The sequence below is a fragment of the Pseudochaenichthys georgianus genome, chromosome 24 (assembly GCF_902827115.2).
Source record: "Pseudochaenichthys georgianus chromosome 24, fPseGeo1.2, whole genome shotgun sequence".
Lineage (NCBI taxonomy): Eukaryota > Metazoa > Chordata > Actinopteri > Perciformes > Channichthyidae > Pseudochaenichthys > Pseudochaenichthys georgianus.
The window spans coordinates 9400934-9426628 of record NC_047526.1 but is presented as its reverse complement, the minus strand read 5'-3'; the positions used below and the strand labels follow the sequence as shown (position 1 = coordinate 9426628).

General features: G+C 41.9%; 1 protein-coding gene across 1 annotated transcript in view; it reads right to left on the bottom strand.

The window, feature by feature from the left end:
- Positions 1–12600: 12600 nt before the first annotated feature.
- Positions 12601–25695, bottom strand: part of vsnl1a (visinin-like 1a) — a 35502-nt gene continuing 22407 nt past the window's right edge. Inside the window, exons 3-4 of the mRNA XM_034075342.2 lie at positions 19044–19259; positions 12601–14694 (exon numbers count right to left, since the gene is read on the bottom strand). Of these exons, the coding sequence (XP_033931233.1) occupies positions 14497–14694; positions 19044–19259 (414 nt within the window). The 3' untranslated portion in view covers positions 12601–14496. The remainder of the gene's footprint in view (positions 14695–19043; positions 19260–25695) is intronic.

Here is a 25695-nt window from a genome sequence, read left to right as displayed (position 1 = left end):
GGTTGTGCTTCTTGTTGCTTCCGGCTAAAATAAACATTAAAGACATGTTGAGTGTTTAAAATGTGCTGTAATACACAACACATTATTTATTCCTAAACTTGCAGAAAGAAAAACTAAAGTGTGACATTTAATCACATATTTATATATCAATCTTATACACCTTGAATTGTTGTTGGCCAATGATACACATTGAAGATGAGCTGGGAAGTTGAATATTGTTGGCACAACACCATCTTTAAGCCGGACAGTCTGCCCTGTCCGGTGTCCTGTCACAGGAAACAAAACCGTCCCTTCTTAGGGCGAGTTCCCACTGCCTCCTCCTCTCTTTGGTTTTGGGAAACCTTAAAAACATGAGAAAGGTAGCCAGATATATAAATTATTGTCAACATGTTCCTCCCTTCTTTCCTTTAACATTAAGGGTAGGACAAAAACACACACCGAAATTATCATATTTTTGGTATGTATGCATGTATGTATAGCCTACTTTAAGAATAAGACAACCACACTAAGAGTAATAAAAAAGGTGTCCAATAGAAATGTTGTAGCCAATTTGTGTGTGTGTGTGTGTGTGTGTGTGTGTGTGTGTGTGAACGCGTCATCTAATCTGCGCACCTGGGAGCACGGGAGGTAATCAAGCTATATGTGGGCACAGGTGATCAGTGGGGATGAGAGGTTAGAGAGGAAGCCACACGTTTTTTAACCGTGTGCGTGATTGTGATATGTTAACCAAGATTTTAGATAGGCCTAAAAGAACCTTTTAACATTTTATAAAGAAATAAAGCATTACAAATTACGTCATGGTGGACCTCATCCTTCACCACAACACGCGTTGGGAACTCTGGCCGCTAACCTCCATGAGTGGCTTTGTTTTGATGAGCGATCGTCGCTACACTTGTTGAAAAACTGGCTCCAATGAATGAATCGGAGGATCTTGGACGGAAGAAGGAGCTGCTGCGTTCCCACACAGCTCCAGATGATTGCTGACATGTGAACGCTGTGAAAGCCACGAGGAACCACGGTAGGATCGTTAAGAATTGTTGCAAGCTGTGAAAGACCTTCTCATATCAGGGTAAAGGTAAATCGTGCGACAATTCTAAACTAAAACCTCACGCAGCTGCTGTGTTACTGTCAAAATGAGCCAAGAGGGGAGTCGGCCTAAAGCGCCTGCCACTCAAAGTGATACAGAGAGTGGGCTCGGTAAAAGACAGCCTAAACTCACTGTTAAAGCATTGGAATTAAAAATAACTTCAATTCAACATGAAAGGAATTCAAGGATAAAGAAACTGCATACATTAACAAAGGATGTTGAACAATTGATACTTTCAAGCCAAAATGTGTCTGAGGTGGAATCCATGTGTGACATTTTTGTGAAAACAATGATCGAATTAAATGAGTTGCATGAGTCCCTGAAACCATTAATACCAGAGGATGAAGTTATAAAACAAAATGAATGGTTTGAAACACGAATGCACAGCAATCGAGAAATGATGAATACAATGAAAAGGTGGTTGCAAACTACAAAGGAGCAATTTACACATGCAAATGATGATGATGTGGTAAATGTCAATGCTGCAACCAAGACTGTGGTAATTGATGACATCTGTCCAAATGTCAGCGTTTCTAATGTAACCGGAAGAACGTGCACATCAGCTGGTCGCTCCAGCCACAGGTCCAAAATGTCATCCATCTCGTCTGCATGTATCAAGGCGGAGGCTGAAGCGGCTGCTCTCAGTGCTATGGCGGCTATCCTCAAAGAAAAACATGCACTGGAGTGTGAAGAGCATAGCCTCGCAGCAGCCAGAAAGTGTGAAGAGGACAGCCTCGCAGCAGCCAGAAAGTGTGAAGAGGAGCAGATCAGACAACGCAAGGAGTGGCTTGAATTGCAAAGTGGAATTGCTGCCTATACAGCAAAGGCCAATGTGCTCAGGTACAGAGGATCTGAGGTTCAAAGCTCAAGGGCTGATTAAAATGGAATGAATTCATATCTAGACAGAGCCAAAAGGAAACTCTCTCTTAGACCCTCTGCTACAGAATTCATCCCACAAGGTTCAGAAGGTCAGTTCAACCCCTCACCAAAAGGGGGCAGCAGAGCGGTAGTGTCAGTGGAGACTCTGCACAACGATGCAAACTTGCAGTACCATAATCCTACAGAAGAGGATAAGAACTTTGCTCTGTCAATGGGTGTGTGCCCCAAAGATTCAAACCAGCAGTTGCATCATCCACCAGTAGGTGGCAGTAACACTCTATTGCCAATGGAGGCATTCACAGCCACAACAATACCAGAAGGAAATGGATCTAAAGCCGATGAACTCAATCCCACGTCATCTCAAGTATGTCAGCAGACATTCTCTGCCACACAAGTCACTCATGATCTTGACACACATTTGGTGCAGGAAACCAACCAACATACGGGTTCAGTGCAAGGTAACATGAATCAAGGCAACATTATCAACATCATGCAAAGGCAACATGATATCACAGCTCTGTTGGTGCAGCAACAGTTAACATTGTCACTGTCACCAAGAGAAATACCAACCTTTGATGGAGATCCTTTGGAGTATAGTGCATTCATACGAGCATTTGAACATGGAGTGGAAGCAAAGACTGCTACCAATGTTGATTGCCTATACTTTTTGGAACAATACACCAAGGGACAACCCAAAGAACTGGTTAAAAGCTGTCAACACATGCCACCCGACAGGGGATACCAAAGAGCAAAGACACTTTTGAGAGAACAAATAATAGCCACTGCATACATGGAGCAAGCGCTTGGATGGACACCAGTGAAAGCAGAGGATGCTAAAGCTTTGCAAACTTTTTCTTTGTTTCTCCGTGTTTGCTGCAATGCCATGGAGGACATAAGCTACATGTCAGAGATGAATATGTCAACTAACATGCAGGCGATGATCTTAAAGTTGCCCTATAAAATGAGGGAAAGATGGAGAAACCTTGCTTACGAGCTACAGGAGAGGCAACATCGTCAAGCAAGTTTCAGCGATATTGTCAAGTTTGTTGAGCGACAAGTATCTATTGCCTCTGATCCACTGTTTGGAAACATTCAAGACACGTCCATCTCTTCACCAAAATACATAAGTGGAAACAACATATCCCAGCCTCGCAGCCGCCAGAAAGGAAGCAGTTTTGCTACTTCTGTTGAAGCTGTCAATTGTGGAACTGCACCTGAAAAGCAAAAGGAGAATAGCCTACCGTATAGGCCAAGAAGGATATCTTGTCTGCTGTGTGAAGAGCATCACAAGTTGGAGATGTGCTACAAAATGGAGAGGATGATGCACACAGAGAAAATTAGTTTTCTGAAAGAAAAGGGTGCTTGTTTTGGTTGTTTAGCTGTTGGACACATGAGTAAGGACTGCCGCAGCCGCCTGTACTGCCAAGTGTGTGATTTAAAACATCCCACTATCCTCCACATCCATTCACCGAGAAAGGAAGTCTCATCAGAGGACATACAGCACGAAACATCAACAGAGGATCACAAAGTTTCTACCGAAACATGTGGCCATATTGGGGCTGGAGGACAGGAGTGTGCCTTGCCCATTGTGCCCGTTCAGATCAAGGCTACAAAAGGCAGCACAGTGATACACACTTATGCCTTCCTAGATCCTGGTAGCACGGCCACCTTTTGCTCAGAGCGACTGATGAGGGAGCTTAAGATGACAGGAAGAAAATCCAAATTCCTGTTGAGAACAATGAATCAGGAAAAGCTTGTGGGTAGTCACATCATTTCTGGGTTGGAGGTGGCTGCACTCAACAGTAACAATTACTATGAGCTACCTGATGTGTTCACACAAACTGTAATGCCTGTGACAACATTCCAAAACAGGAAGAGTTAATTGCATGGCCCCACTTAAACTCTGTGAAACTTCCTGTCATTGACGCTGACGTGGAGCTGCTAATTGGAGCTAATGTCTCAAAACTCATGGAACCATGGGAGGTGGTGAACAGCGATGATGATGGACCTTATGCTGTCAGAACCCTGCTAGGGTGGGTTGTCAATGGACTGCTGAGAGGAGACCGCCAAATTGTAAACAGCTGTCCCATCATTGCAGTCAATCACATATCATTAACCAGCTTGGAGGAACTGCTGGGAAAGCAATACAACCACGACTTCAATGAGAGATCAGTTGACGAAAAGCCAGAAATGTCCAGAGAAGATGTTACGTTTTTGGAAATCATGAAAAGTTCCGCCAACCTCACTGATGGACATTACAGTCTGAAACTACCTTTCAGAGAAGAGAAAGTTTCAATGCCAAACAATCGTCATGTTGCTGAGCAAAGGGCTCTGTGTCTTAAAAGGAAAGTCAAGAAAAATGCAACATTTAACGAGGAGTATGTCAACTTTCTGGGCGATGTCATCCAAAAGGGCTATGCAGAAAGAGTGCCTGAACAGCAACTGGAAGACACAGAGGTCAAAGGTGAGGCGACAGTGAACGCCATCATCGTCAAGGATGGACGGACTACAACAAACCACATGATAACCTACTTCTCATCATGGACAAGGCTGGAAAAATCCGTTGCATGGCTTCTGCAGGTTAAAAGGACGTTGCAGATGTTGAGTAAAAATCGAAAGGATATACAGGCATCTGCGTTAAGCAATGCACTTGATATGACTCACCATAAGAACACAGTTGAAAAGGAGATGCAAAGATTCAGAGCCACACTGGGCGGTCAAACCTTGTCCATGGATGATATTGACACAGCAGAGAGAGCCATCATTCAATTCTGTCAAATGGAAAGGTTTAATGACGAAATCACTTCGTTGTCTGGAGTGAGCAAACAGAGTCACATTTATAAACTTGATCCAGTGATAGACAATGGCCTTTTAAGAGTGGGAGGAAGGCTCAGCAAATCAGCGATGCCTAATGACGTGAAACACCCAGTCATTCTCTCTAAAGATCAACACATCTCCACTCATCTTACGCCACATTCACGAGCAGCTTGGACATTGTGGAAGAAATCATCTGCTTTCTAGACTTCGGCAGAAGTATTGGATCACCAACAGCAATGCTTCTGCCAGGAAGATTATTTCCTCCTGCACTGTCTGGAGGCGTGATCGCGGAAAGCTGGGCGAACAAAAGATGGCAGATTTGCCAAAAGACAGACTTCAGCCTCACCTTCCACCATTCACGACAGGGTTTCCGCTAGGATTTTTTCTCGCCGGTCAAATGTCCGGGCAGAATTTATTTTACCGGACTAATTTGAAACTTACCGGTCATATTTCAATAATAATAGTTGTGTAGCAGAGTTTCCGTTAGCAGGTAATTACCGGACTATGAGCAGATATGCTTCAGTTTAAAACTCAGTTCACGGGGCTCATTTTTATATTGCTTCAGTTTATAATCGTAACAGATCGAAAAATTCAGATTCATTTTTCAATAAATTATTCCACAAATAACATAATTATTACATTCAAACAAACTACTTGTAGTAGATAACGTACATTATTCAGAAGTTTACATCAACTTTGAATAATAACACGGGAGAAACGGATCCTCTCCCTCTCTCTCTCTCTCTCCTGACAGCACGTCAGTTTCTCATGCAGCTCCTGCAGCCCGCTAAACAGAGGGCGGGTCTTCAGGTGATTATGCAGAGCTGCGTGTCTCGGTCAGACTCAGCAGCCGATCTGATCTCTCTCTCGCGTCCGGTTACACTTCACTCGCGTTTATGTCCATATCGCTCAGACCCAGCTCTCCTGATCGGCCTTTATAGAGAGCACCGATCAAACTATTAAGAGTGAATATCGGCCGATAATGACCGGCGGCCGATCGATCGGAGCCTCCCTAATTATTACCAGACAATTTGACCGTCAGGTTTTGAATTTACCGGTTTTTTTAATACATTTTACCGGCTAACGGAAACCCTGATTCACGAATGTGGGTGTAGACTATTTTGGCCCATTTGAGGTGAAAGTAGGCCGCAGCCTCTGCAAACGGTACAGGGTTATCTTCACTTGCATGGCCAGCCGTGCAGTGCATCTGGAAATTGCCTACTCATTAGACACCAGCTCTTGCATAAATGCCATACGAAGATTCATTCCTAGAAGAGGCCAAGTTTCATGCATATTATTGAAACGTGTATTATTGAAACTCTTGCGACTGAACTTTAGGTCTTCTGGACAAGGATTGCATGGATGTTTGGGAGGACACCACCCCCAGAGATTATGACTTCTGCCAGCAGTGTGTTGATCTCTTCGTCATTTCTCACTGCCAACAAGATGTGTTGAGGAGTAATGCTTCTGTACACCAAACAACGTTGGAAGCAAGGTCAGTTCCTGGCAGATCTCTTTTGGCGCAGATGGATCCGGGAGTACTTACCACTGTTACAGGAACGTCAACGGTGGACAAAGGAGAAGAGGAGTTTCGTCACAGGAGACATCGTCATCATTGCAGACTCTACTGCTCCCCGTGGATCTTGGTTGCTAGGGAAAATACTGCAGACCTTTCCTGACGCACATGGACTGGTGCGGTCTGTTAAAGTCCAGACAAAATGCAGTATACTGGAACGACCAGTCACCAAGATCTGTCTTCTCCAGGAAGCTGAATGAATAACTGACATAGATCCCTATGTTCGGATTACTTTTTCCTTTTTTTTTTGGGACCCTTTTTGACTGACAGTATGGACTGAGACACTCTCGTGCTCTTTATTAATAATTGACTCCACTAGTGTTTTGGTGTAATTGTCACTTTATTATACAGTCACAATTAGGGGCCGGTGTGTTGTAGCCAATTTGTGTGTGTGAACGCGTCATCTAATCTGCGCACCTGGGAGCACGGGAGGTAATCAAGCTATATGTGGGCACAGGTGATCAGTGGGGATGAGAGGTTAGAGAGGAAGCCACACGTTTTTCAACCGTGTTGACCGCGTGCGTGATTGTGATATGTTAACCAAGATTTTAGATAGGCCTAAAAGAACCTTTTATAAAGAAATAAAGCATTACAAATTACGTCATGGTGGACCTCATCCTTCACCACAACACGCGTTGGGAACTCTGGCCGCTAACCTCCATGAGTGGCTTTGTTTTGATGAGCGATCGCCGCTACAAGAAACATTAAATAATTGTGTAAAGAAATGGTAACAACATATTCTAAAGAGGCTGGGTCAACAACAATCTTGCAATACTATTATCTCACATAGCCCCACTGATCCTGTGTAGCAGGACTTGTAATGTACATACATCCACCAAGTAATTAACGATTATCCTAATTGTAGTCATAATATTGTCATATCTTACACGTGAAAGGTGATCCCACGGGTTCTTGTTTCCAGACTGTGGTGATTAGAGCATCCGTAGGCTGCACAAAAGTCCGGCATAGTCAGGTACTTCTGTAAACACAAAGCCAGCAAATTCCTGTATCATAATGCAAGATGTTTTTAACAAGCCAAACCACTTGGAAGAAATCATGTGTAACTTAAGTTGTGTTGAAAAGAAAGAGCAGTTCTGCCTCTCCCACTGGTGGAGTTGTGGGTCAACTTTGTAATACTAGGTCTCACTCACAGCCTCTTGTTATTAGCCAGCTAATAAATACAACCACATACACAAAGAAAAGCTGCCATTTCAACATGTCCAAGCATCCTGTATCATAGCCATGCTAATCATGTTTATAATAAACCAAACCGTTTGTAAATCAGTCAAGATTTCAGTGAGTTAAGAGTATTTTCGTGCAGATCACTCACCTTACAACAGCTACCATAACGCGAATCAGAGTAACTGTTGACTGTAGCAAGATGGCGGCCGGTCAGCTACGCTGGAAAATCTCCCATGAGCCATCTAGTGTTTATATATATATATATATATATATATATATATATATATATATATATATATATATATAGTAGGCACTGCATCAGTAGCCTACGACAATGAATCGTCTATTCTTTGTACTATTCATCGTTTATTGAGGGTTCGTCAGTTAACACCTAACAGTTGTAATCGGCTGTATGGTTGTAACTGTAAGGTTGTAATGTATTAAAGTATTAGGTTGTTAAGCCCTGAGACACAGTTTCGTGAATATTGTTGTTTTTAGCCCCCGGGGGCTCCGGGCTTAACAGGTTTAAGGTGGTAATTCTATTTTAAAACTTAAGTATTGCTACATTTACTTAATTCCAACTTTTACAAAAAGACTAAGGACAGTGGAGGAGCCATTTTATGGGTGATGCTTAATTTATATTCTTATACTTGCCATCTGAAATGCATCATTGCCCTGATCATATTATTGGACATATTCCACAAAAAGAAAATGTATAAAATCCTCCCCAGTAAGGTTTAAGGTCTGATTACATAAAGCAGCCAAAACAAGTCAGGTTGAAATGAATACTTTTGGAATAGCATGCGTATTTAGACTGAAGTCAATAACTTCACATGAGAAACTCTTAAGTTTGGAGATGTATCCAAATTGAACGGCCAGGTCAACCTTTTGTTCACAGTTGTTACTGATCAGAAATGTAAATCATGAGCAGTGCCTAATTGTAAACTGCAGCAATGCCACTCGTTTCTCAACAGCATGTGGCTAGTTAGACAGACATATTTCTGCAGACATAATTGCATCTTTATCCTAAACTAAAAATCACAACCTGTACATATTTAGGGTCCTATGGTTGCTGTTGGACTAGGAGCTTATCCTACAAATAATCAGTGAAACTTGAGATTCCTCAAAGCGCATGCAGTTTCCTTAGCTAGGAAGAAATACATTGAGCACTTTTCTTAGCATTCGACCAAATTTGTTTATCTGCTATTTAAGTGTCAAATAAGGCAAGCATCAGTTTAAAAAACACAACTTTATTATAAAATTAGCAAAACATGTATATTATTGAAACTCTTGCGACTGAACTTTAGGTCTTCTGGACAAGGATTGCATGGATGTTTGGGAGGACACCACCCCCAGAGATTATGACTTCTGCCAGCAGTGTGTTGATCTCTTCGTCGTTTCTCACTGCCAACAAGATGTGTTGTGGAGTAATGCTTCTGGTTGTCACGGCAAGCGTTTCCTGCCAACTCCAGGATTTCAGCACAGAGATATTCCCGGACTGCTGCGAGGTACACTGCACACTCTCTTCAGAAACCTGTGGATGCTGCCCACTGGGAAAGTGAGCCCTGCTCTGGTTTGGACACAGCTTTCTTTCCATGGCCAGACATCTTTAATCTGGAGTTGAGAGAAACGTTTAGAGTCAATTCAAATCAACACATATCCCCCTTCAACTAGAGATCCATAACAAAGACGTGCCGTCTAAAATAAAGACCTACAGCATTGTTGAGTCATAAGGCTAAATGGCTTTCCTAGGGACCTTTTGGAACGTTTAAACATTAGAGCCATCACCATCTTATAAAGCACAACATAGCACTCACCAGTATTCTGCACTTCCTTCAAGTTGAGACAGGCGCTACACTGAACCACAGACTACTGGTTTTATGTGAGACAGCCAGTAATTGGTTGATTGATTACACCTGGCTCCTCTGCTTCATGGATGTCCTTCAATTAAACCAGACAATGCTAATGCTCACACACTAAGTACCAAACTAAAACCTTTGTGAACTAGATCCCAATAACAGCCTCAACAATATCACTTCTAGCTTTAGATGTATGCGCTGTTAGTGGTAGCAGAATGACCTAAACACACACATATTGTTTAAATTAGTGGAACATTTAATTAAAATCATTTATGGAAGTACAACCTCCTAATGAATCAAACTTTAGAGATCCCAAATGTGCTAGATTAGATTGGTACAATTTAAGCAAGATTTGTTTGTAAAGTGAAGTGGTCTGTAACTAAGAACAAGAAGTAAAGTAAGAGCTGTTTCTTTCTGTTTTTTCACTCTAAATTAAGATCTAAAATCAACTGAAGGCTATAAATCAAGATGGATGTAGGTCTGACACAATTATCATCTTTCCCACTTGTGCTGATAAAACCTCAACAGCAGATGGCAGCACAATCCTCAGATTTAAAACATGCTCATTAAGACCCTAGTGCACCTGATTTTATCAGTATAGATGCTCTACACCCACTACTTCTAAATCAAGACTGTTCTTAAATGTTAGCCTACTATAAGACATTACTTCTCTGATAAAGATTGCGCATCCCCCTCCCTGACCATCAATTCTCTTGTTTTATTGCCCCAATAATGAAGTCCAAATGAGTCTTCAGCCATGTTTCTTGAATACAAATAACATCTGGTTTTTCTTTTAACTGATATATAGATCTTAAATTATTGGCCATTTGCAATAAAGCTTCTAGCATTCGACTGTAGAATGAGAAAAAACATTAATCTACTCACTAATCTGAATCATCATTATTGGGGGCTAGCATATATATCATGTAGCATTTCAACGGTCATATCCTGTTGCAACACATCCTCACAGGGGACTTGACATAACGTCAACATAGGCCGACCTGGGAGTGAGGATGTGTTGCCTTTACCCCCAAACATTCACCTGCTGCTTCCACTATTGTTTTCAACATTCACCACTTTTCCAATAAAGGCCACACATTTGTACGCATTAACAATCAATGCATCCTCTCCTATCACACACTTTATGTGAATATATTGTGGAGCTTTCCGTTGCCTGTGGGAGTTTGGGAAAATCTTTTGAAGAGAATATACTTGCTGCTTTGGGATTTCCTAGCTATGTTTTGTGATACCTGTTCTGTTGCTTCAGCATAATGAGACTTTGTTTTGTGCTTTGTATCTCTTTGCTCAGTTTTGGTCGCACAGTGATGATACTTATACCATTGGAATCTGTGGAATCTCAGCTTTCATGTGATATCTAGTTTGTACAGATCCGATGAAGTATAACATATTTCTACCGTAAGTTATGTGCTAAGTGCGTTAGCACTCTTTCGCTTAGTGCTGATTCAGACGCTCGGCATTAGAGTTGTGTTTTGTTTAGGTAAGAATTGTTCATATCGTCAGGTAGCTGAGTTTCTTCCAGTTAAGTGGGTATGACACATTAATAGGTTCAGGACCGTCCCTCCCTACAGGCCGATCATGCAGGCTGCATGGGGCCTCACATCGCGCAGGGCGCCTCGGTTTCTGAGCTCGGCTTGTGCGCAGCTCTCAGCATCTGCAATTCACGACATGACGAAGGCAGTCTCTGCAGAGCATACAGGCTAATGGAGAGGCAGTTATTTCCAGCATTCTTTATTTACCATTCAAGTATGCTATGCCTTTTATCTGCTAATGTACAGGAGGAAGAGTGATAAACTGTCTGTCTAGTTGGCTTACATAACAGTTAAAGTTTACAGCCTGAAAAACATGGAGCATTTTCCCCCCTTTTATTCATTTTTATGTCAATTTGCACATTTCATGGTGATGCTCAGCCTCTCCCCTAACTGCTAACAGTCATCATCATGTCAACCACAACACAGAGAAATACTGATAGCAATGTGTGTGTAGTTGTTGATACATTGCTGACAGAGGGAACTAGAATACAGATTTAAGAAATATCAGTTTTTGAGCATGTCATAAGCATGTTTTGTCTTGACTATATTATATATAATATAGTATTTATTTTATTGAATTGATTATGATTATTATTATTAGTAGAAGTAGCTTATGTGCATTAATTATATTTTAATCTTTTTGAGGCTAGTATTTGGCAGGAAATGCAGACGTATTCACATGTAAACGCATACTGAACGACATACAAGCACTTTTACCATTTAGCTCACTGTATAAAAAAGTAACTGTGTTGATAATAATAAACAGGAATTATATTGCAAAGTACTTTGTTTCCAAAACATTTGTTTCACTCCTGTCGGTGGGGGGGGGGGGCTCCATCTCACAATATCGCTTAAGGCCAGGGACGGCCCTGGTCTTATGTCTTCAGAAAGCTAAGGAATGTCGTTGGCAAGTGCGAGGCAAAGTAAAGCTAAAAGTAACGGGGAAACAGTTGATCAAATTAACTTAAAAATAAATGAGAAACAGCTGACTCACGCATTCTGGTGAGATCAGGTTGGCCAAATGTGGTTGATTAACCGTTTGAATAGTTATAAGGTAGCCTACAGTTAATGGAGTTAGCTAAAGTAATAAATAAACAGTTGAAATAGCCAGTTTAAAGTACTTTCTTCATCATCCTCTTCATCCCACCTCCTCATTAATCCAGATCTTCAGCATCCTCTTCATCCCACCTCCTCATTAATCCAGATCTTCAGCATCCTCTTCATCCCACCTCTTCATTAATCCAGATCTTCAGCATCCTCTTCATCCCACCTCCTCATTAATCCAGATCTTCAGCATCATCACCAGGGTCTAATCACCAAAGACTATTAACATTTATATCATACGGAGCATGTTTCAAAATGTAATCTCTGAAATATTAAATTGGATTAATCTAGTGAAATAATGCATAGTGTAATTTAACTAAACCAAATTAAGCCATTAAAATGTAGTTGTATGAAAATGAATATCCATATTTTTAAAGCGTTAATTTACATCTAGTAAAATCTAATACAATGAGCACATGGAACATTACGGGGTGTATTTGAGCTAATCCAATAGAATGGTTTGGTTTACTTCCAGCAACCCCATTGGGGAACAAACCCCTGTGCTGCTTGAGGAGATGATTTGCGGAGTTAAGAGACCAGACAAGAGCCCATAGAGTTCCTTTTATTAGATTAAATCACAACACAGGGAGTAGTGCAGCCATGTCGTCAGGGACACAATACATGCTACAAAAGAATCCTTGTACACTTTTGCTTACATTTGGTATCTTGATAGCAATCCTATTAATAACAGAGTTGGAATTAAAAACATTGTTTGGCCAAAAGATGTTTATGTAAAGAAGTTCAGAATACAAAGTGACATTGCTGAGAGACAATAGACGGGTCTGCTCGATCTTTATTGCAATACTGTTTATTACGACATATCACATCTGCTTGAGCCTCCGCTGCTAGTGTTGATGCATGTTGGAATGTGTCTGCTGCGGTGCTTTCAGACGTGACCAGGTCAACTTGTTGAAGTGGGCGCACGGGTTATTTCCAAATCATTAGTAGGAGACGCCACACTCCACTGAACTTCTCTACGTTTCGAATGTCTGAGTACGATGGGTGAGAGAAGGGAGTAAAAAAGTACAAAAAGATTGACTGATTCTTAAGAGGGAATTACGTCGAGGGTCTGGGGAGGGAGAATCGTCCAACTTACTAAACACATGGCTTCACAGGAAGGGCTGTCTTCTACTAGTTACAATGGAAAAACATTCACTGCTCCTCTCACTACTTCATTTACTTCCACTGAAAAAATACAAACAGGAAAATGCTGCACGGGGCCTATTTCTTCTCTTCTTTGACGCTCTAAAATAACTCCTCTGGATTTGTCTTCTTGATATGCAACCTGCAGGCTAATTGGAAAAGAAGTATATGTGATGGGAGGTTTGATAACAATGCTCTCCGCCTATAGATTCTTATTTCTTCCTTCTAATCCAATCATCTCCAGCTGAGGGACGCTTCATTCGTTCTCCAGGGAATCCTGATGGAAATGTTTGATCTCGCTTCACTTTCTATCGCCAATACTGGTTCCTCTGCATCGAACATCTACTTCTTTGTAATGACAGTGTGTTTAAATGCACAGGGGCAGGGTTTTAGTTCTTAACAACATATACTACAGCTATTTTACAAGGGAACATGCGCCCACGGTTAAAGCAGTCCAAAGGAAACGCCTTGACATATCACATCATTGACACCCTTGACTTGTAGAAGGACCTACTTCAATGTTTTTTTGCTCCCTATTCAGTAAACATATTTTCTCCCAAATTCTCCAAAGTGTCCCGCGCTGCTTCGATAAGGCTTTCTGTCATCGATTACAGGATGCAAAATTAGGATATTTTTTTTAAGGCAGAACCTAAAGGCATGCAAATTAACTACATTTACATATTTTTACCGACAGTACAGGCATGTTTCAGAAGGAAAAGTTGGACGTACGCTATAATCCATCTCTTCTAATAGTGCTAATATTTCGAGACGATGGATCGAGTGTTATTGGAGGCAGATACATTATCATAGGATTTGGTTCAGTCGACATTACTCGGTATTATGAAACACAGACAGCTAGCGTCAGTAAACTCGGAACAATAAATAGAGTAGCGGCAAATCAACGTGGCACATCCATGGTGCCGAGCTCCAGTCAAATGAAACTGTATGGAAAATACTTTGCACACTTCACATTTTGGCAGTTGATCTTTAAATAATTAAATATATATTCATATATATCTATATATATATTATTTGTGCGAGGTGTTCATATGTAGTGACGTGTGTGTGTGTGTGTCTGTGTGTTGTGCACTTGCACTGTTTGTATGTTGTGTGTAGATCTTTTTTATAGCAAATAACATTCTCATGCACACGAGTGTTCAACACAAGAAGCAGATCCATTGAAAGGTAGTCCAAGCATATATATAATTTTTTTCAGTGGAAATAGCTGCAAACTGAATGGAACATGAAATTCTTTCTGTGCAGTCCGTGCGGCAGGTGGAGCTCCGCTTGCCCTCCGTTCTATTTCTGGAGGTCGCACTGCAGCAGTAGTACGATGGACGGGTCGCTCTTCGCCGCCTCTTTGAACTCGTCCAGCGAGATCTGGTCGTCGTTGTTCTTATCCATCTTGGAGAATATCTTGTCCACTCGCTGCTCGGGCGTCAGGCCGTCCTCGTTCATCTTCATCATGATCACCGTGCCCACCATCTTGTAGATCGCCTGCAGGGGGAGAAAGTGAGAAGAAATTAAGTAAAGCTAAAGTATTGGGAAAACAGGTGAAATAATGAGCTTCAAGTAATGGATAAACATTTTAAATGATTAAAGATAATATACTTGATATTATCAGTTAAAATGTTTGCATAAACAATTGCTATAGTAAGGTAAAATTCATGTAATTAACTAAAAGTAATGGATATACATTCAAAAGGTTGCAAAAGTAACCGATACCATTTTGAAAGAATTAGCTAGGAGTGCACAAAGATAGACGTAAGCCTCACGGATCATCAACGGAAATAATTGCTAAAAGGAAGTGATGCATTTTTTTTAATATTGAGCTAAAAGTAATTGATAAACAGCGAAATATCACAAATAAGCAGATATAATTAGCCTCAGGTAATTGTTGGCATTGTTGATATTCCATTGTATATAAATAAATAACAGCCTTTTTCGTAGTGTTACTTCAAATCTGTTTGGAGTTCGACTGACATCACATTTGAATCATAACGGGGGTGTGTTTCAGTTAATCTGATATTATTGTGGGGTTCTGTCACACCAACACATTTGGAAACTCCTGGTCTTCAGCACATGCTCGCACTGCTTGAGATCATTTGCTTAATAATCCGATCAGACAAGAAGAATGCGTGCTACAAAAGAATCCTTGCTTTTGAGAAAGAGAGGGATTTATTTGAGAAGAGACGCACTACATCTGAAGTCTCTTGATGCGTCCATGTCTCCTTCACTCGTGACTTCCCTGAGATTCAAAAACAAGGGAAATGTCTCCGTGTTGGAACCAGGTTTCAGTTTCTGTGGCAGCACAGCTGGAGCACAGCTGGATAGGCCGTCAGCGGCTCTATATTTGTGTGTTCATACCCTGGTGTGTGTATTTCAAAGATAATGTGATGTGCTGTCCAAATGACAATAGAGAAGCACAGTAACTACAGCGTACGACGGCGTACGCCAGTTTCTTTTTTTGTGACCAACTTTTTATTGTTTTTTTTTTTGCCCTCACAAAAGGGACTTATACAGATACAAATGATATAGACAATACAAAAAGAAAAAGAAAAAAGAAAAAATAAAGAAAAAATTAAATATATATAGGGAATCCCTTTCCATGCCACCCCGTCCCCCCCCTCTTCCCCACCCATCTTGCCATTTCACAGAAAATCCTACATGATGATTTTAGCAATCGTCTGAGTTCATCTATATATTATATATATATTATAGCATAACAATTTATAGCATAACAATTTATCCACATAAAATACATACATTCATTCCTTTTTTTTTTTACGCCAGTTTCTACGCAATGTTTGCGATTTATAAAAAACAAACTTGACGGGAAAATGTGCGGTCCTCCACGCAAACTCTGACCCATGCGTACGCACTAAGCTCAACAACGGGAGAGACGAGAAACTGCGACACCGCGTTGGCAGAAGGAAGAATGGAGAGAAATATGTGGAAATAATACCATAAATAAAATGTTACCTCATTTATCATGTATGAAGAATTCATTTTCAAACATTGATTAAAGCCTGTTTGCGACTCCTCAGTGCACACAAAAACATAACTTGGAGAAATAAATAAATACGGATGTTATTTAAAACTACCTCGAATATGTTGTGTTAATGTTATGAAATGTTTTCTCATAAATGATGCGGTAAGCAGGAGGGCAGAATTACGTCTAAACTGACGCTGTTTTGCATTTCAGGTTGTAGATACGAGCATGGTTTTATATACTATTATGATTAATTGTGTTTTATGCCGTTTGCCAAGACTTGATACGTCGCTCGTAAAACACAGGAGGTATGGAAGCTAAGAACACCATGTGTGGTAAATTGTACAGCTGATATAACGCAACACATGAGTTGTATTTCCTCTAACTGGTGGATTATGGATATATAGTTGCTGATCGACAGCTGGAACACAAACCACCAAATACAAAACAATAATTCAGATCCAGTCGTCATGACTCCACTCCGGGGGGATTCCCCGATCACTTCTTACAGTCTCTCATCAAGGGCGTGTCTCCGGTCCCCGGTGCAAACACACTGCCTGAGGAAGGCAGTGTGTATTTTTGTTGTCATGAACCTTTTTCGGACCACTTATTTATTTAGGTGACGATCCGACCTCCATGCTGCTACTCTGGTTCAAACTGCATCCACCAAACAATATGATTTATCTCCACCTCCCCAAAATAACCAAAGTCTGACACGATGTGAGATGTCTTTTTTAGCTGTTCTGTCGTCATTTCCTGCGATCTCCTTCCTGCAGTCAGTCAGAATGAATGAATGGGCGTTTCTTTGACTATTTATAGGCAAATATGGGCGTTACGTGAAACCCGCAAAAGCTGCGCCGAATTTGGAGTTGATTGTGATTTATAAAGGGAAACCGGCGTAGGAAGTGCCGTACGTACGCAGTCTTTTATGAATCGGAAAATGTCTGTGCGTGTTTATTTGCTCTGTCCCACGTAAGCAACCTTCCCACGTGAATCCTACGCAAGGCTTTATAAATGAGGCCCCTGATCTTTTTGCTTTGTACAGTTTATTAGTGGGCGTTGCTGCTCTGTTATTGAATACATACATTTATTAAATAATTTAGATTACATGTCATTAGCTGACAGATCCAAAGCGAATGTAAAATGTAAATACCGTGGATCTACAGGAGCAATTAACACGTTGACTGCAGGTTACAGGGACTGAACCGCGGACTCTTTGATTAGTCGACACCGATTAACCCTATTTGCATCTGCATGTTTGGATATTCTGTTAAATTGTTATTTTGTAATCCTGCTTTTATAAAACATGTCTTATAATCTTTTCAAATAGTTTATGATTTTGAACAGAAATTAGCCTTTGTTAATATATCTATCATTACCTCTAGTTACACGAGGCACAGAGACTTCAGCATCGCAGTGAATCAAAGCGTTTGTTGCGCTGCCTGCATGTAATCCTCTCCACGAGGCAGAGACACAGCGCCATACATCCTGCATGAGCTGCTCAGAACATGCACCTCTGCCTTATTGTTGCTTGTTTCATAATATATTTGTGTTTATGAATCATTTGTGTCGGAGCGCTGCAGGCTCAGAACTGGGCTGTATGACCTTTGACTTAGGTCAGGTGCCTCTCTGTGACGCACCAGGCATCAGAAACAAAGCACTTGCTGCCAACGGATTACTTTCTAAGTATGCCATATGTTATGAAATAAAATGCGGTTGCCAGTAAACGTGGGGTGCTACTTAATTGAGGCATTTCAAGATACTGTAGATATATAAAAAATATTTAAATTACTAATTATTTTTACCTAATAATATTGATATTATAATGACATATTGGTATTCCCCCCACAACATCACACTCAAACACATATTTATTTATTACTTATTTATAAATATGTTTGACTTATGAATATAGAGGATATTACGTAGAAATAAAGGAAATCATTGATATTCTGAAATTGTATTTATTCTCTTAACTTTAAGTATGTGGTTCACCAGTATATACATATTCCCTAATTTATTTTCTCTGATTATTACCTCCAATGTGTTTACACTGGATCTTTATGTGTATTTGCTAAATGTCTTAACATAATACTGAGTTTAATTCTGCTTGAGGACTACCGTACTTTTCGGACTATAAGCCGCGACTTTTTCCCCCATTTTTTGTGTACAGCTAACGGCCACTAGGGAACCTCCTAAATCTATGGATTTTACAGGTAAAATTAACCACCTTTAACACTATGGGCTCTATGACCGGTCCGCGCCCGCCACCTTTAAGCGGCGGGCTCCAGCAGGAAAAGCTGGAGGCCGGAAAAGAGTGAGACAGGTGGCGCGCCAAAGTAAAAGTGGAACCGAGAGACAGAACGAGAGCAAGACAGACGGACAATTTAGCTGCTGCGGCTTACATGCAGGTGCGCTTTATAGTCCGAACAGTACGGTAGTTGAACTGAGACTTAACTTTAGGTAAATGCACTTTTGTGTTTTCTTTCAAACCCCTCATTCTTCCTGGGACTCAAAACAATATAATGATGCAGTATATAACACATGAGCTGTATTGTATTACCCCAGCTTGACATGATCTGTCTTTGTGTTTCCTGTTTTGTTTTGAAACGTTTGTCCACCCCTGTGTTGTGTCTGTTTTTACTTCCTGTCTTTCCCACTGGTCTCCTGTTGGTCTTTGTCGGATCATTTTTATGCTGTCTCTTACAAAGCTCCGTATATTTCTGTAAAGGCTTCCTGGTAAGTGCCCTGCATTTGGGTCCGCCCTGCTACGCTTGCTGAGACACAGTTCTCATGTTCTTGTTCCACTAAAACAAAATGACCAGTGTTTAAAAACAAATCGTTGCTGTGTTACCTGGATGATCTCCAGCATCTCCACCCGTGTGATCTTGCCGTCTCCGTCCAGGTCGTACATATTGAAGGCCCAGTTGAGTTTCTGCTCGAAGCTGCCTCGAGAGGTGATGGACAGAGCGCAGATGAACTCCCTGAAGTCGATGGTGCCGTCGCTGTTCTTGTCGAAGGTCCTGAAGGCGTGCTGGGCGAACTTAGACGCATCGCCGTATGGGAAGAACTGGGATGGGGAAAAGAAGAGAGTACAGAGATAAGTAAAGCTGCTTCACAAGATCAAGATCACTTCCAAACATTATGCATTGCGTATTTTTTTGCCTCTCCTTGGGATTAAATCAACTTTACTCTGAGTAATACGCTTCAAGGGAACATCAGTATTCAGCGAGAAACCGCTACACATCCAAAACATGTCATTAGTTATAAACCTTAAAATGATTCACTGGGTATAAGAGCGTTAGATTAAAGACTCAACGCAGGTCGTTCCACATGTTGGGACACTGCAGTGAAACGGGCAGATGAGGGAAACGGACTGTGCTGTTCGGGAATATAATGAATCATTTGCATTTTGGTCCATGCACTCTGATATCCTGCAGTAACCAATGGGTCGTGATTGTCTGTTCTCATCAGGGCTTTAAGGCTCGAGCTCTGCTCATGTTTTCACTGGTCTGTGACTTGGTGTGTGAGTTTGCATAATCATCTATTTAAATAATCTTAACATCAAATTCCAGTCTGTCACATTCAAGTACAGTTTTGAGGTAGTTGTAATTTACTGGAGTATTTCCTTACACTTCTACCGTAACTTCTATACTTTTAATGAACTTTTGATTCAAAGACTTTAACTGTCACCGAATATTTCTACTTCCACCACATCGTCAGTATGCTGTCCAATAACTTTCCTTTATTCGCAAAACGAATGACATTCCCATAAGCCTCGGTTGCACGTTGTATCAAGTACTAACTAGCAAGCATTAGCATGTGGAAATGCTTAACTAAGATAATATACATGGTAAACATTGCATCTGTGTTGTTCGCCCTTTGTGCATGTCAAAGGTTGCTTGAAATGGATTACACTTGACATGAATCTGCTATGGTGTGACGACGCCAAAGCCCACTGCCCAAGGATCCTCTGTTTTCCTACAGTAACCAGAATGCATCAGCCCTGATCTCAGAGTGAAACGCAAAGCCGCTGTGCACTGGCAGGTTATCCACGTCCTCTCTGCACCCCGCACTACACGTACAGCGAGTCAGAGGCTAATGCAGCGACCTGCTCGGATCTCATCCACCGAACACCGTGACCCCTGTGGGCGGCCGTCAGATGCCGAGTGATTCATTAGATGTGACCTTCCACTTGACCTCTCCGCTAAAAATTGGTCGAGCCGGTGGGTAATCTAGGCTGAGCGAGGCAGCTCTCTGAGGACTCCAGTGACAGCCTTCATCAGGGAAATGAAACAAACCGGGGAGATTTTCCATTCTGGTTTAGTATGTGAGGGACTGTCTGGCGCTTATCTCACAAAAACAACTCCGTCCTGGTTGGATGTATTTCAACTAGAAAATGAAACATATTTGATCTATGACGGAAGCGGTGTGTGAGGGGACTTTGTTTTGCCTCTTTGGATTTTGTTTGCTTATTTTCAGTGAACGCTGCAAGCATGAAAGTATTAAGTCATAGGGAATGAGCTCAGAGGAAATGTACCGTTTTTTTATTTTAATATTTCATCTACCAGGAAAAGTCGGCACACCGTGCTTGTACTGACAGTTCTCATGAACCAATCAGAAGTAGGGAAGTCAAGTCTCAGGAGTCAGGCAGGCTCTTTGTGAACATGCAATATGGCCACCTTTTGACAGCAAAAACACATTGGAACACCATTCTGACATTTAATCAGCTTTTAAGGTTAACAGTTGCTGTGTAGCAACACATTAGCGTTCATTTGTAGTTTCTTTCTTGTGAATTTAAGTAATATACACTTTATCTTTTAGCTCGGTTTTCGTCTCCTCCACAACTTTAGCTGCTAAATTATTAGCTACACTCTCCAGCCAGTTGATTACTTTCTCTGTCTGCAGTCTGCTGCAGGGAAGCTAGTAAACATCGAGATGTGTTGCATCTAGAAAGGATGTAAACAAGATCCGTAAGAGTGAATCAAAGCAGTTTACTTGCAGGTCGCATAACACCCTCAACACTTCGGTAAACCGCCGGAGGAGAACATCACGGTAAGTTCATCCTTGTCTGCGGTGTAATCACTAAAAGCAACCCATTTGACTTAAGAGCACACATTTCATCCATAATTAATGTACACCAAGTAGGATGATGGCAAGTTAAAACCATCCAGAACTTTACAAGCAGTTGGGAAATATGTTCAGTATTCAGACACACGTGTGTTTGTGTTCCAGGCGCTACGAGACTGTTTTACACCGTGTCCTTGTTCATGTGCGCTGCAGACAAAGGACGAGGACGCACACACTAACTGCCCCATCACGCACAAACTGTCTGAGTGAAGACGGAGGGGAATTGAAGGCCATGAATCCTAAAGTGAGCGAGAGAGTGCAGAGGATGGGAGATAAAAAGAGAAAGAGATGAGGGAGGGAGGGAGGGAGGGAGGGAAGAAGAAAGAGGAGGATAAATGAGACGGGGTTAGACGGTGAGAGTCAGTTAGGGTTGCATTAAAGTCCCACCCATGCACATTCTGCGGCAGTGGCAAAGCGATCAGACTGCAGTGAGGAGTTAACAGACAGGAAAAGAAGGGTGGGGGGGCGGCAGAGAGGAAGGAAACGAGCAAATAGATGAGAATAGACAGGAAAGTGAAAAGATGGAGGAGACTTAAATGAGAGTGACGGGGAGAGAGTTAGGAGAGTGACAGCCATCCCTATCTGGCCTTCTGTTCTGGAGAACTCATTTGAGGAAGGAAGCCCCCTGGGGACGGGGGGCTTTGGGAGAGGGGAGGGGGGGGCTCGAGTGATCTGCTAGGATGAACAGGACGTTTTCTGCACGAATGCGGCGTGGCTTCCTGCCCCCGTATGGCCCCGCTTTAGCTCATCTGCACACAGCCCGGAGGAAGAGGAGGAGGAGGGGGGCACGTGGACCGGCGGCGGGACAGAGCGCAGGGGGAGGGTTCGAGGAGGGGAGGGGGAGTAAAGGTGCCAGGGAAAGGATGCAGCGAGATGTCGACGGTGGGAGGGTGCGAGAAAGCCACTGCGGATTCGCGACAATCTGCAAAGTTATGAAACATTTAGTTACTTAAAGAGGGAGGGAAGAAAGAGGGAAAGCGGGGCAGGGGGTGAGTCTGTGAAAGTCTTCCATCGGAGTTGATTTGGTTCGTATTTCCTCGGTCACATAAGAACATGCTGTCAAGCACGGGAAACATTCGATAGATGACCAGAGTCTTGTTTCTCGCCTCGACAGCGACGGATATTAGCGCCCAACATCACCACGAGGGCTTTTCCCTGTCCTGGATTGGCCGTTATGGTCATTCGGGGCCGGCCATCAAAGGACCGGCTGAATGCCAGACTCTTTGTGTCCACTCAGGGAGGAGCGGGCAGGCACAGCTGGTTTAATAAAGGCTAACGTCCTTGTCTGTGTCAACTAGGAAAGATACACTAACTCAGACACACAGGACCCAAACATGCTGCCTGTAAATGGAACATTAAAGCCTTCATAAGCGGGCTGCAAGCTGCCACTGGTGCTGATCCAGAAACAGAGAGAGGGGAAGAGAGGGAGGAAAACAGGGAGGAGGAAGTAGCGAGATATAGAGAGTCACACTCAAACAAGGCCATTTCGCACTGACGGAACAAGATCAGAGAACAGATGAATAATAATGCTGCGAACAGCAGCACGAAGCAGCGATTCAACAGCTCATCAATAACAGGCGACAAATGGCGTCAAAATAACTTCAGTTGTTTAACGCGAATGTTCGATTCCGGATTGGTGTTTAGTCGCCCTGCCTGCAGTAGATAACAGCTAAGCTGGACCGACATCTTGAGGCTTAAAGGCTTCCAGTGATGAGCTGCCGAGGGTCAGGATTGAAATGCCATGAAGATGTGTTTACTGTACGACCGTGTGTTTCAGTTTAGGCAGCTGCAGATTGCATGGACCTGGATTCCTCTGATGTCTAAGTACAACGTGGTAGATATAAGCCTCTGAGTGTAGGTGATCTGAGACGGACTACAGGAAACAGTTGTGGCAGTCTGCAGCATCCTGATGATGTAGGTAAAGGCTGCGCCCCCCCACCCACTGAGACACCCTGCTGTAATAAAGCAATACTAATCAGGTTGATGGACCTCTGGATGAGCTGTACTCAACAGTCTGAAGCTCAATCCACATATGGATGATGATCAGCTTCTTTCTTTATTTGCATGTTTGTTCATTCTGATCAAAGCTGGTTTATCTACAGTTGAAGATGAAGATTAGACTATGCTAATATTATTATTATACTATTTGTAGCAGAAGATTGTTATAGTGGGGTGTAGGATTGTGTTGTTGATCTGCACATGTCCAATATCTCCAGAGCATGGAATTAGCACATCCAAAAGTCAACAAAAAAGAGAGATGTTAACATTTGCAAACTACTAAACCTGTTTTGATCAGTTTCATTGGCATCCATACTTTCAAAATAACTTCTCACTGCAGTGATAACAGCGTTTGCGTGAGGCTTCTTACAGTGTGGTCAAACAGCAATCTAATGGCACTATGAATCACATTTATATAACCATAATGCCAAATATCTTTCAAGCTATAACTAATATTGCAGTAAATAATTCTGTTGGTATTATTTATATAAAATGAACTGAAAAGTTATCAGATATGACGACAGAACTTTGAAGATTCATTCGAAGACTTATGAGCATAGAATAAAAAGATTGGTTTAGCCCGGCTGATATGTTGCTCTTCAAAAAGAAAGTTGTTCCATCAATTTAAATAAAGATGAAGATGATGATGAATTTCTGTGAATCACTTTTTTAAACACAGGAAAGGCGGCAACAATGATAGCCACTATACAGAGTCATGTAAGCATTTAGAGAACCAACATGGGTTTGATTAATAAAACAAATATATATTCAGTACAAATATTAAGTGCTGTATTATAACTTTAAAGGTTTAATTATGCGATTCTATCTTGATTAAATAACATTATGAAGACCCTACAACAGACAGCAACACTGACAGGCTGCAGCCCTCTCCCTGTCCTCCCTATCTCCCAGGACATGACCCGGTGTGTGATCATCCGTGCGCTCACTGTCCCATAATGTCTGTACTGGATCGCTGCCATGGCGATTCCATGCTCTGTCGTGTGTACTGCACCTCTATTTTCCACTGATGGTGTCAGATTCCACATCAATCCCTCTCCGTATCTTTCTGCTCTCCCTGCTGCTTCCATAGTCCAGAGACACATGATGAAATGCCACGCACGCACGCACGCACTCACTCTGGTAGCCTCAGAGCTCATATGTGCATCGCCTTCCTCGCCCTAAGCAATATGGATGGTATAAATGTGTATAAATGTTTTCATTACCTGCAGGACTGAAAGAAAAATGAATTCTTCACCATGACCACCGAACAAACAAGTGGAAAATTAAAGAGTATTATACAATAGTACGGCTAGGAGAATAGATGGTGTACAGTCTATTATTGTTTCCATTCATAAAGCCGACAAGGTCACGTCTCCTCGCTTAAGGGTCATACAGAACACTGCATCCAATGTTGTCAACAATTCGTAGCAGGTTTTCTATTGGCTATTCATCTCCACAGCGTACAAGCACAGGTTTTAGAGGTCAGACAGGATTTCCATTGCCTTTCAAAGCACTTACATTTTTCTCCAAAAATAACTTGTTTTTTACTGTGGCACTACAGGGGCCCTTTTATGATTTTGTGGGGTTTTTCAGTGCGTTATTCAGGTTTTTGTGCATGTAAATTACATGTCATTTTTCTTTTTTGTTAGACGCTTTTATCCAAAGCAACTTACATACATTCAGTACTGTGGACAATCCCCACAGGAGCAATTTGGGGTGAAGTGTCTCGCCCAGGGACACAACGACATGCTGACTGCAGTGGGACTTGAACTTGCTATCCCCTGATTCGAAGTCCAGCACACTATCCACTGAGCGACAGCCTCCCCCCTAAATGTTTACATTGCTTCATCAAAGCATCGCTAAGATGCTACTTTATTTGCTTGAGAGGCAGAGAGAGAGAAAGGGAATACATGCATAATCCATCACAGGGTTATTTACTGTGTGTGTGCGTGGGTGTGTGTGTGACGTGTGTGTCTGCGTGAGAGAGACAGAGCCTGCATGTACTCTTACATAAACCCTCAGTGACATGCCAGGCAGCAACAGAAACTTAGCCAGCGCACTGCTGCTTCCAAGCCTTCAGGATCTGTCAGGCAGAACACACACACACACACACACACACACACACACATATACATATATACATATATATATATATATATATATACATACACACACACACACACACACACCCCTCTGCACAGTGAAATGCATTATTAATTATCCTCATGTTATTCTCAGATGGGTTTGAAGTCATTTATCCCTGAGAATAATTTCATCGATATCCTCTATAATTATTCTTATTAAAAGTCAAAAATCATCACATTTACAAATATCCCTGGACCTGAACTACGAGTAAAATGTGTGAGGGAGGCGATTTC